Raw genomic sequence first — 14,476 nt, 5'->3', positions numbered from 1 at the left:
AATCTACATGTATGTTATCCTAAAACTCACACATACACACACACACACATCAACTGGTGTCGTATAGTGGGGACCTTGTGTAAAAAGGGTGTGATGTGTGCATTAGAAATCTACATGTATGTTATCCTAAAACTCACACATACACACACACACACACACACACACACATCAACTGGTGAAGATAGGTGGGGACCTTCTGTAAAAAGTGTGTGATGTGTGTATTAGAAATCTACATGTATGTTATCCTGAGATTAACCTCAGGGACTCACACAAACACACACACACTCACACACACACTCACATCAACTGGTGTAGATTAATGGGGACCTTATGTAAAAAGTGTGTAATGCGTGTATTAGAAATCTACATGTATGATATCCTAAAATTAACCTCAGGGACTCACACAAACACACACACTCATACACACATAAACTGGTGTACATTAGTGGGGACCTTGTGTAAAAAGTGTGTGATGTGTGTATTAGAAATCTACATGTATGTTATCCTAAAACTAATCTCACACACACACACACACACATATCGTGTGAGCAACGAGTCGTGTGTGTGAGGCTTGATAAAGATGTATTGCGAAGGTACCAGTTAATTGGATTAACACACCCAGTGATTCAGCAGCAGCAGTGTGTCGCGATCTTTATTTCATCATCATTAAAGTTTTACACATCTGATACGATTTCAGGATTATGCAAATACCGGCTGCTGCCATCGGTCCCGTCACTTTATAGAACCATCATATTCATATAAAATGTACACACACACACACACACACACACACACAGTGTGGCCTGCCATGGTTATGTGCATCAAACAAAACTCTAAGCCTATAGGACAAAAGACACATATAATATGACACACACACACGCACACAAACACACAGCGCACAACAGCCCCATTGACGAGAACTGAACTCTAGTTGACGTTGTGGGCGGAGCCTCTAGAAATAGATTTTTTTTTCTGATAAATAGGAATCCCATGATGTTAAAAAATGAACTATGTCTGTGTGTCTGTGTGTGTGTGTGTGTGGGGGTGCGTTTCACAATTGAAAATTACTCTGCGTGGCCAGCAGCACACCAGTGTGTGTGTGTTGTGCACACGTGCATGCAGAACACACCTTTATTTTAATCCTGTAATTTAACAGTAACATAAACTGAAAGTGTAGAGAAGAAAGGAAGAAAAAAAAGAAAGTGGCGAGTGACAGGAAAAACCCGTTCTTCATATGGAGTGTGAGAGAGAGCAGAGTTTTCTATTGTCTTTACACAGAGAGAGAGAGAGAGAGAGAGACCACTGCCATACAAACACTCTCATTCACACACTTACATCCTCAGGCTGTCTCACACACACACACACACACACACACACACACGGTCCACTGCTCTCACGTCTCCCTCGGGCCGTCAGGACAGGCTGCCGGAGATTCATGACATGTAACATGTGCTAATGGCCCCGTCCAGCAGAGTCCCACAGGGCGTCCGTCCCTCGTCCCTCACCCACCCACCGGCCGCCGCCCTGCTCGTCCCTCCACCGTCTCTCTCTCTCCCTCTCTCTCGTGCCCGTGCACGCCTGCCCCGCAGGGTGTGTGTGGCTGATCAGGGTGGAAATGGGTCAGTGTTAATTGGAATTGGATACCATGAGTGTGTGTGTGTGTGTGATTTTGTGTCTTTTTTTTGTGTGTTAATGTTTGTTAAGAGAAGGAATGTGAGGGTGTGTGTGTCATGGGGTCAATGTGTGTGTTTATGTCGAGGTTGCATGCAGAAGAAGTAAATAAAATAGGAATAGCGTAAACTAAATTAAAGAGTGTGTTTTCCTGAGAGTGTGTGAGTGTGTGTGTGTGTGCAGTGATAGAGTACGAGAAGCAACGTCTGGATCTTCTAGGAACTGAACCAACCTGATCAGCTGGTTGTTGAAGTTCACCACGTCTCACCAAATGGCTGTGTATGTATGTGTGTGTGTGTGTGTGCGAGTGTGCGCATCTGTAACTGAAAATGGAGAATAATGGTGGGAAATGCGCGTCGTGCACAAAATATTAATTTAAAGAACAGTATTGAAAAATAAACAGGGCGCTAATGAAGGCCGATTTACCTAAAATGTCTTTTCTCTGCTCGCTAGTGGCTGAAGAATGGCCTCTAATGACTGAGTGCGTATTTTACATCTGAAATATGGAAATATGGACGAGTGCTCCATTAAATATGTTTATTTTAAATGTTACATCAATGGCTGTTGACTGAATTAAAAAAAAATTCTGACTGTCAGACTGTGTGTGTGTACTTGTGTGTACGTGTAGGGGTAGGTTTAGGTTATAAAGAGGTACTTACACATTTATAACACACACATTACACACTTATTACACTTAGTCTTAGTTCCAACAGCTGACGTGCGTGTGTGTATTAGCACAGGATTCGGCTCTACGTCACACAAAATAAAAGAAAGTTGGTGTGATCAGACCACTGATGAAACGATGCCGGAAAACGTGGCAGAGCAGTTCAGACCACATATCCACATATGTTTAAAATCATAATTTATAACCATATATTTTTCACATTTTCTGTTTTTTTTTTTTTTGGTTCCTTTTGTGATCTTTGTTGTTTTTAGCACAGACATATTTCCTATTCTGTTTTGACGTCTTATTTCCACTGCAAGAACCAGCAATGTCGGGCTGGAGGAAGCAGATCCTGCAGGTCCCCAGCGAGCAAGAATTTGTGCATCTAGCAGATTCAGTCGAATTTATTGTAACTTAATGTGAATTTCCTTTCCTAAAAAAACGTAAAACAAATGTAATCCCGAGTGTCTGAGAAAACGGGACTATATAAAATCCACATTAATTCATATTTTTACTGTGCTATCGCTGTCATTCGTTTTTACTGCTTTTTGTTCCTCCAAAGCTGTTTATAATTCCAGAGGGAACAGTGTGTGTGTGTGTGTGTGTGTGTGTGTGTGTGTGTGTGTGTGTGTGTGTGTGTGCGTGTGTCCATAGGACCCTCTGGCCCTCCACCTCTGCTGTTATTAATTAGTAAATAAAATTCAATTATTAAACTAATTGAAAATTGTGATTATTTATTTCTGATGACCACAGGCAAGATTCAATTACTGCTTCCCTCAGTCTCTTCATCCCTCCATCATCCCACCCTGCCCTCCGTCCCTCCCTCTCTTCATCCCTCCATCATCCCACCCTGCTATCCATCCCTCCCTCTCTTCATCCCTCCATCATCCCACCCTGCCCTCCGTCCCTCCCCCTCTTCATCCCTCCATCATCCCACCCTGCCCTCCATCCCTCCCCCTCTTCATCCCTCCATCATCCCACCATGCCCTCCGTCCCTCCCCCTCTTCATCCCTCCATCATCCCACCCTGCCCTCCGTCCCTCCCTCTCTTCATCCCTCCATCATCCCACCCTGCCCTCCGTCCCTCCCTCTCTTCATCCCTCCATCATCCCACCCTGCTATCCATCCCTCCCTCTCTTCATCCCTCCATCATCCCACCCTGCCCTCCGTCCCTCCCCCTCTTCATCCCTCCATCATCCCACCCTGCCCCTCCGTCCCTCCCTCTCTTCATCCCTCCATCATCCCACCCTGCCCTCCGTCCCTCCCCCTCTTCATCCCTCCATCATCCCACCCTGCCATTCGTCCCTCCGGTCCCTCCCTCTTTTCATCCCTCCATCATTAATAACCTTCACTTCCAACACTAGCATCAAAGCAAAGAAAACTCATCAACCAACCAATTCCAGCAGTAATTAACGAGACAAACTCTGAACTGAACCTGATGTTGGACACTAAAACCACAGCCGAGCAAGGGCTTCACACACACACACACACACACACACACACATAACAATACAACCAACGAACAGCAGCGAGAGAAGAGCGGCGGCCCGACGGGACCGTGTGTGTGTGTGTGTGATACAGAACAACAGCGCACACACTCACAGCAGCAGCAAGCGTGAGTGTGTGTGTGAGTGTGTGTGTGTCCACGTGTCTTACCTTGAAGAAGCCTTTGCAGCCCTCACACGTCCGGACCCCGTAGTGCTGGCAGGCGGCGTTGTCCCCGCACACGGCGCACGTGCCCTCGCCCGCGCCCGCGCGGCTCGGAGGGGAGGGCAGGGGGGCGGGGCAGCCGCCCATGGAGGCCAGCGAGCGGAAGGGCAGCGCCCCGGGCTTGCCCATGCCCAGCGGGTACATGTGGGTGTGAGGGTGCGTGTGCACGTGGGCGTGCGAGTCGGACGGCGAGCGCTCGGGCCTGACTGGCACGCTCATGCCCTCGTAGGCCGCAGGCGGCGACTGCTCGTAGAAGTGCGTGAACCTGGGGGGCTGGGGGACGGGCGGCAGGGACTCGTCCCACAGGAAGGAGCCCGCCTGCGGGGCGGGCGGGGTGGAGGGCGGCGACTGTTTAAAGAACATGGAGCCGCCCGCCAGGGCGTCGTCGCTCTGCGCCAGGGAGGCGTACGGCTCCTCCTCCTTCTTGATGGCGGTCCGGGCGGGGGGCAGCTGGTACAGGCAGGACGGTTTGGGACTCTCGTAGCTGCCCTCCACGAACACGTTGAAGGACGGCAGGGAGGTGGTGGCCGCCGCAGAGATCTCCGCCCCTCCCAGCTCCAGCTTGGCATAGTCCGGGTTCATGAGGTCAGCGCCGTAGTCGCCATGGTAACCGACGGACTGGGAGGAGTAGCCGGACCCGGGGGGCGCAGGGCCGTACTGTGCCTGTACACAGGGCATGTCTGAGGAGGGACAGGACCGGTGTTAGACATTCATACACACTAGAGTGTGTTCTGTTAGTGAAGCAAGCACACACACACACACACACACACACACAACTTTACATCTTCTACACGATTTGTCAATTTTACTAATTCCATAGAAATTTTAGTCATGATGTCATTTTCGTTTCATTCTAACCCGACAACTCGCTTCCAGCAGCCTGTGTGTATGTGTGTGAGAGAGTGAGTGTGTGTAAGTGTGAGAGTGTGTGTGATTTTTTGTGTGTGATTGATAATCAGCCTTATCAATTATAAACGCGGGTGCACGCGCACCGTCCCGGCTTCGCGCGGGAAATCGCTTCCGTTCGACAAACGAGCGTTTTATTCTATCGTTCTTTAATTTAATTTAATCTCCTTTCTTTACTTTTTTTTTGCTTTTTTTATAGTAATGTTTAAAAAACGAATTGATAAATTTAGATTTGGCCACGGGGTAATTAATACAATTAATTAACACACTTTATTTTCTCGCCATGCTGTTACAGTGAAGAGGTTTTGGATATTTTTTTTCTTGGGAACGAGGACAAACATTAAACTCCGTCACGTGGTCGTTCACGGTGGTCGCGCGCCGACGGCGTCCGGGGCGCGAGCGCGCGGCACGGTTAGTGGCAGCAGGTGGGCGGGGCTCTGACCTCGGGGGCGGGGCTTTAGATGAACAAAACGCAGCTGTTCCAAACCGTGCGCGCGCCTGCTCATCGCTTCTGTGCCATAGATCTAGCAAGAGATGAGGGGTACACGGTCAGTACACACACACACACACACACACACACACTCACACACACACTCACGCAGACACGCACACTCACGCACACACACTCACTCTCAGACACACACACGCACTTACACAGACGAACTCACACCCATACACACTCACTCTCACACCCACACACACTCTCGCACACACACTCACTCATACACACTCTCACACTCTCACACACACACTCTCACACACTCACACACACACACTCACTCTCACACACACTCACGCAGACACGCACACTCACGCACACACACTCACTCTCACACACACTCACGCAGACACGCACACTCACGCACACACACTCACTCTCAGACACACACACGCACTCACACACAGACACCCACACACACTCTCGCACACACTCTCACTCATACACACTCTCACACACACACACTCACACACTTACACACACACGCATTCACTCTCACACGCACACACACACATACACACACACTCACTCTCACACACACTCACGCACACACACTCACTCACTCTCAGACACACACACGCAGACACATTCACTCACACAGACACACTCACACCCACACACCCACACACACTCTCACACACTCACGCACTCACTCTCACACGCACACACACTCACTCACACACACTCACGCAGACACGCACACTCACGCACACACACACACCCGCATCCCGGGCTTTCTCTCTCTCTCTTTTCATTTTGGGGGAATAAATAAAGAGGAACCCCGATTTCCTCTCAGACACACAACACACAGGACGCGGCGCGCAGAAACCGCGAAATGATTCCCGACGAGATCAGTTCGAAATGAATCGGACCTGCTGTGAATAAACGGATTCGTGTCCGGTGTCGGTGCAGTAGTCGGTGTTCCGCTTCGTGTAAATGCGTGGATTCTGGCGTGAGTAAAAGATGAGTTGCTGCTCTCACCCCGCGTCCCGGCTGCGCGCTGAATGGTGCTCGGCGGGGTCCGCGTGTCTCCGGTGGGGTTCGCCGCGGCGGGAGGGTCCGGGGCCCGGGGCTCGGAGCTCTGCTGGGGGCGCTGTTCCGAACCGGCGCCTGGAGCAGAGGAACCGGAACATTCAAACGCGAAACTCCAGCCGTGAGAAAAAACGGAAATAATCTGAGGAAGGGTGTGTGTGGGTTTTTTTTTTTTGGTCGGTGGGGGTGTTACCTGTCGCACGAAAAACCAAAAGTTCAGTTCTACAGTTGAATTCTGGCCGAGACCCCCGACTGGCCCGCGACCCGCCCCGGCAGAATAATAATCATCTAATAACAGAGCAATCGGAGCCGATAATCGAATTTTACAGGCTGGCTAAAGAATAAAGTGCGAGTAGAGTAGGAGTGACAGCGGAGTGTGTGTGTGTGTGTGTGGGGGGGGGGGGGGTCCGGGCGTGCCCACGTGACCCGTGGAGGTCAGAGGTCGGCGATGATCGTGTGATGATGAAGGTCCTGCAGGTGAAGAGCAGGTGAGTTCACGGGCGCTTCTGACGAGACGTGGAGGAGTGTGTGTGTGTGTGTGTGTGTGTGTATGTATATGCCCCTTCGGGTATTGTAAGGCACGTAGCGCCCCCTCCTGACACCTGAACACACACTGCAGTTCACACACACACACACACACACTTTCGCACAGTTTATACGCCGTGATTTCACAGCGACTTTGCTCACACTTAGCAAATGCAACGCGCACCCACGAACACACACACACGTATATATGTAATATAAAGGTTGGTGTAAGTAAGAAATTATTGTGATCCTGTGTGTGTGTGTGTGTGTGTGTGTGTGTGTGTGTGTGTGGAGCCCGTCGGTCCGTTCGCGCTCCGGTAACCTAGAGAACGCAGAGAGAGACTCGAAACACGCACCCGGCCCCGACTCCAATAAGACGAAGAGAGAGAGACACCACACACACACACACACACACACACACACAGAAAACGGGGACAAACAGCAAATAGAGCGCGGGACGAGAAAAAGGGGGAGGAAAGAAAAAAAAGCTGAAATAAAGAAAGAGGGAGAATCCACAAGTACAGTAAGTTAGAGAGGAGCAGCCGGGCCGAAAAATAACGGGACCGGTTACGATGTGATTTCGGATGGAGACTCACACGCCCGGGTCAGCGCGGGTCACCATCAGTCATCCAATAAAAACTTCTCTCGTTAATGAATTTTTGTAACGAATAAAACAGTCAGTAACCTTGCCGGAACGGAGCGGAGGCTGAATGAATGAAGACTTTTCAGAAAAAATAAAAACGAAAAAAAATAAATAAATAAAACGAGACGAGACGCGCGCACAGGTTCCGTCCCGAAATAAAAGTTCCGCGCGCTCCCGGCATCCCATTTCCATGACAACCGCTCAGAATCCGGAGCGCGGTTCGGCGCCGTCCGGCGGCGCGCGGAGCACGGCGCCGCTCCCCCGGTGCCGCGCGCGCTGCCGGCGCTCAACAGGTCCCCGTTCCCGCGCCGAGTCCCGTCTCATCTTCTCTTATTACACGTCATTCTCATATTTTATTCTGTTTTGTATTTTTTTTTTCTTTATCTTATTACTATTTTTTTTTAAACGATCGCTTACTTGACTGCTGTAGCGGTTCCGTCTTTACATGCGGCGGTTTAAAAGCCCTCAGAATATCCGGCGCGGGTCCGTCCGGGCGACAGGAGGCATGAAGTAAAGTTTGTCCGCCGCCGGTGCGATGCGCGCCTTTGTTGATGTGAGGCTGCGCGAGAGGGAAACTCTAATAGCGCATTTATGCGCCCGCAGCCCGCGTGCACTGCCTGGTATGCGCTACGTCGCATTGACGTCATGGCGCGGGTGACGTCGGCGTCCACTGTGCGGCCCTGTACAGTAGACACATAAGCCTTCCTCCAGCATGCCAGAGAGAGAGGGGAGAGAGAGACTACACGGGGAAACGGAGAGAGAGTGGGAGAGAGACTATACAGAGAAACAGGGAGAGAGAGGGAGAGAGACTATACAGACAAACAGGGAGAGAGAGGGAGAGAGACTATGCCGACAGACAGGGAGAGAGAGAGGGAGAGAGACTATACAGAGAGACAGGAAGAGAGAGGGAGAGAGACTATACCGACAGACATGGAGAGAGAGAGAGGGAGAGAGACTATAACCGACAGACAGGGAGTGACAGAGACACTATACAGACAGATAGGGAGAGAGAGAGGGAGAGAGACTACAGAGACAGGAAGAGAGAGGGAGAGAGACTATACAGACAGATAGGGAGAGAGAGGGGGAGAGACTATAGAGACAAACAGGGAGAGAGAGGGAGAGAGACTATACAGACAAACAGGGAGAGAGAGGGAGAGAGACTATGCCGACAGACAGGGAGAGACAGAGAGGGAGAGAGACTATACAGAGAGACAGGAAGAGAAAGGGAGAGAGACTATACCGACAGACATGGAGACAGAGAGGGAGAGAGACTACAGAGACAGGAAGAGAGAGGGAGAGAGACTATACAGACAGATAGGGAGAGAGAGGGGGAGAGACTATAGAGACAAACAGGGAGAGAGAGGGAGAGAGACTATACAGACAAACAGGGAGAGAGAGGGAGAGAGACTATAGAGACAAACAGGGAGAGAGAGGGAGAGAGACTATACAGAGAAACAGGGAGAGAGAGAGACTATACAGACAGAGATGGAGTTGATCTTGTGGGTTAGCCGCGGCCAGAGCTCTAATTTCTAATTTCAAACAAAATCCCCTCTGATGTCAAATGAACCGTTGCACTCGCATCGCAAGGGTTTGACTGTGTTTTTTTCTTTCTTTTTTTGATTGTTTTGCCTCGAAATTTGTAATCGCATTAACGTTCTTAATTTAATACTGCCGGCATTAGCATACTACACATTCTGCATCCCGCCGTGGGAAAGGTGGGACCTCCGGGACACGTGGGAGCTGGCGGAGCAGCTCCGCAAAGGCAGAAACATTCCGCGATTTGCGATATTGTACTTTTCTGTGTACTTGCATGAAAAAAAACACATCCAATAACCTAAAACACACCTGTATGTAACCTGTACGAGTGGAATGAACGGTGAATTAATACACGGAGTGGAGAGTACGGTTTAAACACCACGCCGCCTGCGTGGCGGAACTCGGCGCGGCGCGCGCGCTAAACCGAACAACACGCGTCGGCGCCGGCCAATCACGAGGCGCGCCGCGCCGAGCTCCGACCAATGGCCCGGCGCCGGGGGCGGGGCCCAGGGCTTGACGCACTGGGGCGCGTGATTGACGCAAGCCCGCATCTAAATATAGCGGCGGGGCGCGCGCGCGATAGCGGAGTTCCACTCGGGGCGGGGCGCGGCGGCGCGGCGGGGCGGGGCCCCGGTTATTTTCGCCGCTTGATTGTGATCCAGCCGACCCAAATATAGTCGTGGGCCAGGTATTTATAGCGGCGCGTGTGTCCCCGTTCCCGCCTGGCGGCCAGGGGCCGACCTCATGACATCCCTGCCGGTAATCCGAGCCTCCGGCGCGGCCCCGCTGGAGGAGAGGGGCCGGGGCTGAGACGGGACCCTCGGCTCGGGGACGGGGAGATCCCGTCTCTCCGCTGACTGCTTTCTGCCCATTAGTAATACTAATAACGATCATAAAAAAAGACACGCCCATAAGATGTTAAAAAAATGTTGCCATTTTTGGTTTATTGGTTTCTATTACTTGTTTTCATTGGGACCGGAAAAGTTACACGCGTTAGGAGGGAAAAAGAGATGCCAGCCAATCAGAACACAGCAAGAAGACCACGCTTAACAAAACCAACCAATCGCTGGACCGAGAGGACTCAGTTCCTCCAATCAGCAGCTCAGCGCTTAGGGCAATCGACCAATCAGCTCTCGGCAGGACTTTTTCCTCCAGTCGCGTAAAGTTGTTCGTGTGAACTTCAATTTGAATTCTTTTCCCCCCTCTTTTTGTCACTGCTGCGTCAGGAACGTGTGGAGCAGGGAAGTCCACGCGTGGCTCAAGCGTGTGGCCGCCACGACACGACAACGTTGCGGAGCGCAGTACGCCTGCGCGGGGGAATACCCTTTCCGCCCGGCTGTCTGACAGTCTGTCTCTCTGTCCCCGCTTCTTTCCACAGTGGGCTGCAGAATGACGCAGGACCCCGCGACAACTTCCACGATCGTCTTTAACCAAAAAATAAAAAACTTCCCGAATATTCCAGCTGCTCTTTACGCGCTTTCTAGTCCATTGCGCTTCATGGCAGGAATGATATTTAGTATTGTAATTTCTAGTATTATTCTGGTATTCTAGCGTTGCGTAGAATCCGTGAATTTGATTTGAATTCCAGCGTTCCAGTCCCTGCCTCTTTGATCATGGTGATGGCAGCTTTTTCTCTCTGTGTGTTATTTGTGTGTGTGTGTGTGTGTGTGTGTGTGTGTGTGCGCGTGTAGTACTGGTAGTAGGGTGAAAGGTCTGTTTGAAATTCAGTATTTCCTCTTTAGGGCGCATGCTTTCATTACTTGGGTGTTAAAGGACAAGAATCCGTGAGGAAGGTCTCATGAAAGTAATTTAGTGTGCGAGTGTGTGTGTGAGAGAGAGAGAGATGAGTGCTGCACATGGGTCCCCAAGTCCTGATCTGACCTCCCATCCCACTGACCCCAGGTCACCACACCCAGATCTGAGGCTTTCACTCCTCACTTGCTGGTTAAGTGTGTGTGTCTGACTTTTAAGGATTTGTCTGGCCTGCTTGTGTACTTTGGTAACGTGGGTTGGTGAGGTTGGTGTGTATCGGCGGGGTGTGCCAGTCAGAACCCAGATTCTTCACGAAAAATCGGTTTTACGCGAATCGCTGAAACAGGCCGATTCGGCCTGATGAGTTTTCCGAACGTTTCGCCGTTACACAACCGCTCCCAACCTGTGCCCAGGTGTGTTCTGCGACTCGTGTGTGTGGAACGCTGAAACAGTCAAAACACTCCATCTCTGCCCCCCTGCTGAGCGTGTGTGGGGTAGCAGCGGTGGGGGAATCCCCTTTCAGATCGTGATAGTTTCCTTTGTAGTGCCAGTGTGTGTGTGTGTGTGTGTGTGTGAGTGTGAGTCACACACTCTTCAGCTCCCCAAAGGCCAGTTTCTAGGAGTGTAAATGTCAGCATGTCTGCACTGGTGAAAGGACGAGTGGGAGTTTGGCAGACAGCACTTGTGTGTGTGCGCCTCCTTCATTACCCCCCCCCCTGCACCTGTATGCATGCTGGGTGAAGTTCTGCAGGTTCTGGGCGTGCGGAGCACTTTTCCTTTTCCAGAATGTTCCATGTGTTACTTCATGTCTTGCGTCTGTGCTGCTCAGGAGATTCTGGATTCAAGATTGGTTTATTGTCAGTGTACCGTGTGCAGTGAAATCATAAAAGAGAAATATATACGCATATACACACTAAACTAAACCATACTAACTAAAGCCAAAGCTTAAATACTCTACAGGGTATCTCTATAGGAGAAAAGTACAACTTTTCTGTACAAAGAACAACATGTAGGACGCTTGTAAGTCTTGGATATTTTAAACAGGACACACAAGACAAGACGAACGTGTACGAAATGGGCAGAGACCCTTGAGCTCAGTTTGTGTCTGTCGCAGTGAACGTTCCCTGGAAGGTCAGGGGTCGTGCTGGCCGGCTTTGGGTTTGCCCAACCGGTCCTAGCGCAGCCGGAATGTTTGGTTGGAGTTGCTGGTTTCGTGCGCGTGGGCGGCGGGCTGAGGAACGCTCGCATCGCGCCGCGCGGCCGCCCGAGTTAACGTAGTGAGAACTTGAGGTGAAGGTGCTGGCCGGCCGGCCGGCCAACATCCCTTTCTGTCTCCGGAGTCAGGTGCGCCGCTTCTGCTTCCGCTTTCACCTCCGCAGGCGGGCAGGAACCACGCGGCCAGACGTGCGGGTCCTTCCAGCCCCCGGATGCTGGTTTAAAGCCTGCCAGAGTGACAGCAGACGTGGCTTCCCGTTTTTTTTACCGTCTTCCCCCTCCTCGTCCCACGTTCAGTCCCACGTTTTGTACGAAGACACAGTTGGATTGATTTAATGGGGTCCAAGGCGCTAGTGATTGTGTAAGACATGGAGGATCTGAGCCAATCAGAAGTCTCTTAAAGGAGCTGGAACCAGTTCGGTGATAATGGTAACGTTTGTCTGTGGACATTGTTGTTTAATGCATTGGTGGTTCAGTGGTAGAATTCTCGCCTGCCACCGTCCCCACAAACTGCTCCCCGGGCGCCTGTCATGGCTGGCCACCGCTCACCAAGGGTTAAATACAGAGGACACAGATCGGAGGCTCCGCTACGGACTGCTTGGTACAGCACACCGCAGCAGGTACCTTCAGAGGAGGCCTACACGGTGTCACGAGACATAATGTGTGGGGTGGTAGTAGCCTAGCGGGTAACACACTCGCCTACGAACCAGAAGACCCAGGTTCAAACCCCGCTTACTACCATCGTGTCCCTGAACAGGACACATAACCCTGAGTGTCTCCAGGGGGGGGACTGTCCCCGTAACTACTGATTGTAAGTCGCTCTGCATAAGGGCGTCCGGTAAATGCTGTAAATGTGAATATAATGTTATGGCTGATCGTTAATAGACGGTGGGTGTGGCTGTAGGCCTGTTGTTTGGGGTTTCAGCCAATCACAGCGCAGCATTTGGCGTGACTGCAGCGTAATGATTTTAATCTCCTGCAGTTAAACTACACGATGAACCCTCCAGCTGGGGGTTTGTTCAGCGGCTACACCTGAATATGACACGCGCGCCCGCCAGCACGTGCCTGCTGCTCGGTAAATGTCAGTGCGTTGGTGTTCTTCCTGGCCTGATTAGGAAGTTTAGCAGAGGTTATTCCCACAGACGCGCGCGAGCAGATACCATCTTTCTCAACTGCAGCCGTCAACGAGGCGAGAGGAGCAGAAGTTCCCGTATCCTGCATTCCCGGGCTGAACGCGTGTGTCACCTGCCGTTACCACCAGTGTCTCGGTGTTCCTCATCTCGCGCTTCCAGAGGCCGAGCACATGTTCACCCGCGTCCACGAAACACCAAAACGTGGCGAGATGTTGTCTTTGGAGCTTTAGCTCTTCCTGATGCTGTCAGGCCGAATTAAACTCACCAACTGAGGTTCTACTACACCCCCGGAGAGGGAGGGGGACATCAGCTCACAGTTGTGGGTGATGGGTTAAATGCAGAGGACAAATTTGTGCTGCTGTGCTGCTGTGTATCACAAGTGACAATCACTTCACTTTTTTTTTTTTTTAAAAGGATGAATTTGTAGTGTTGGAGTGTAGAATGGAGAACCTCAACATTAGATGTTAGTATCTGAATTATAGTGAAGTGAAAGCGAAAGTGAAGTGATTGTCATAGTGAAACGTGTCCTCTGTATTTAACCATCACCCTGAGTGAGCAGTGGGCACCATGACAGGCGCCCGGGGAGCAGTGTGTGGGGACGGTGCTTTGCTTAGTGGCACCTCCGCGGGGCCACCTTCCAGTAACGGGTCCACCGGGCAGTGGGGCAGTGGTGGCCTAGCGGTTAAGGAAGCGGCCCTGTAATCAGCAGGTTGCCGGTTCGAATCCCGATCCGCCAAGGTGCCACTGAGGTGCCACTGAGCAAAAGCACCGTCCCCACACACTGCTCCCCGGGCGCTGGTCATGGCTGCCCACTGCTCACTCAGGGTGATGGTTAAATGCAGAGGACAAATTTCACTGTGTGCACTGTGTGCTGTGCTGCTGTGTATCACGTGTGACAATCACTTTACTTTACTTTACCTCCTTACCCGCTAGACCAAAACTGCCCCAGAAAAGAATAAACGAATAAGAACAGACGCTACACTCAACAAAGGCCGAGACGCGACGGTAGAGAGGAAGTTCATGTTGTGTTTGGTACGGGACCCACAGACGGCAGGTTTCATCTCGTGTTCTGAACACAGCTCTGGTGTTCCGAAACCCCCACCCACACCATCTCACCGCCACTCTTCCCCCGACACCAGTAGTCACCTCCCCGAGCGAGACACACAGCAGATCCTGTCATGATCCCCCTGC

General features: G+C 51.2%; 1 protein-coding gene across 4 annotated transcripts in view; it reads right to left on the bottom strand.

The window, feature by feature from the left end:
• nr4a3 (nuclear receptor subfamily 4, group A, member 3) overlaps positions 1 to 8,272 on the bottom strand; it is a 15,436-nt gene extending 7,164 nt beyond the window's left edge. Inside the window, exons 1-4 of one of the 4 annotated variants that reach the window (XM_028981469.1) lie at positions 8,067 to 8,272; positions 6,431 to 6,559; positions 5,393 to 5,474; positions 3,991 to 4,724 (exon numbers count right to left, since the gene is read on the bottom strand). In XM_028981469.1, coding sequence (XP_028837302.1) covers positions 3,991 to 4,724; positions 5,393 to 5,456 — 798 coding nt within the window. In that variant the 5' untranslated portion in view covers positions 5,457 to 5,474; positions 6,431 to 6,559; positions 8,067 to 8,272. The remainder of the gene's footprint in view (positions 1 to 3,990; positions 4,725 to 5,392; positions 5,475 to 6,430; positions 6,560 to 8,066) is intronic. The other 3 variants (XM_028981471.1, XM_028981470.1, XM_028981472.1) reach the window with 3 other exon arrangements.
• Positions 8,273 to 14,476: the final 6,204 nt, after the last annotated feature.

This window comes from Denticeps clupeoides, chromosome 5, assembly GCF_900700375.1.
Source record: "Denticeps clupeoides chromosome 5, fDenClu1.1, whole genome shotgun sequence".
NCBI classification, from domain to species: Eukaryota; Metazoa; Chordata; class Actinopteri; order Clupeiformes; family Denticipitidae; genus Denticeps; species Denticeps clupeoides.
The sequence above is the reverse complement of the archived record's forward strand: the minus strand, read 5'-3'. Positions and strand labels throughout refer to the sequence as shown.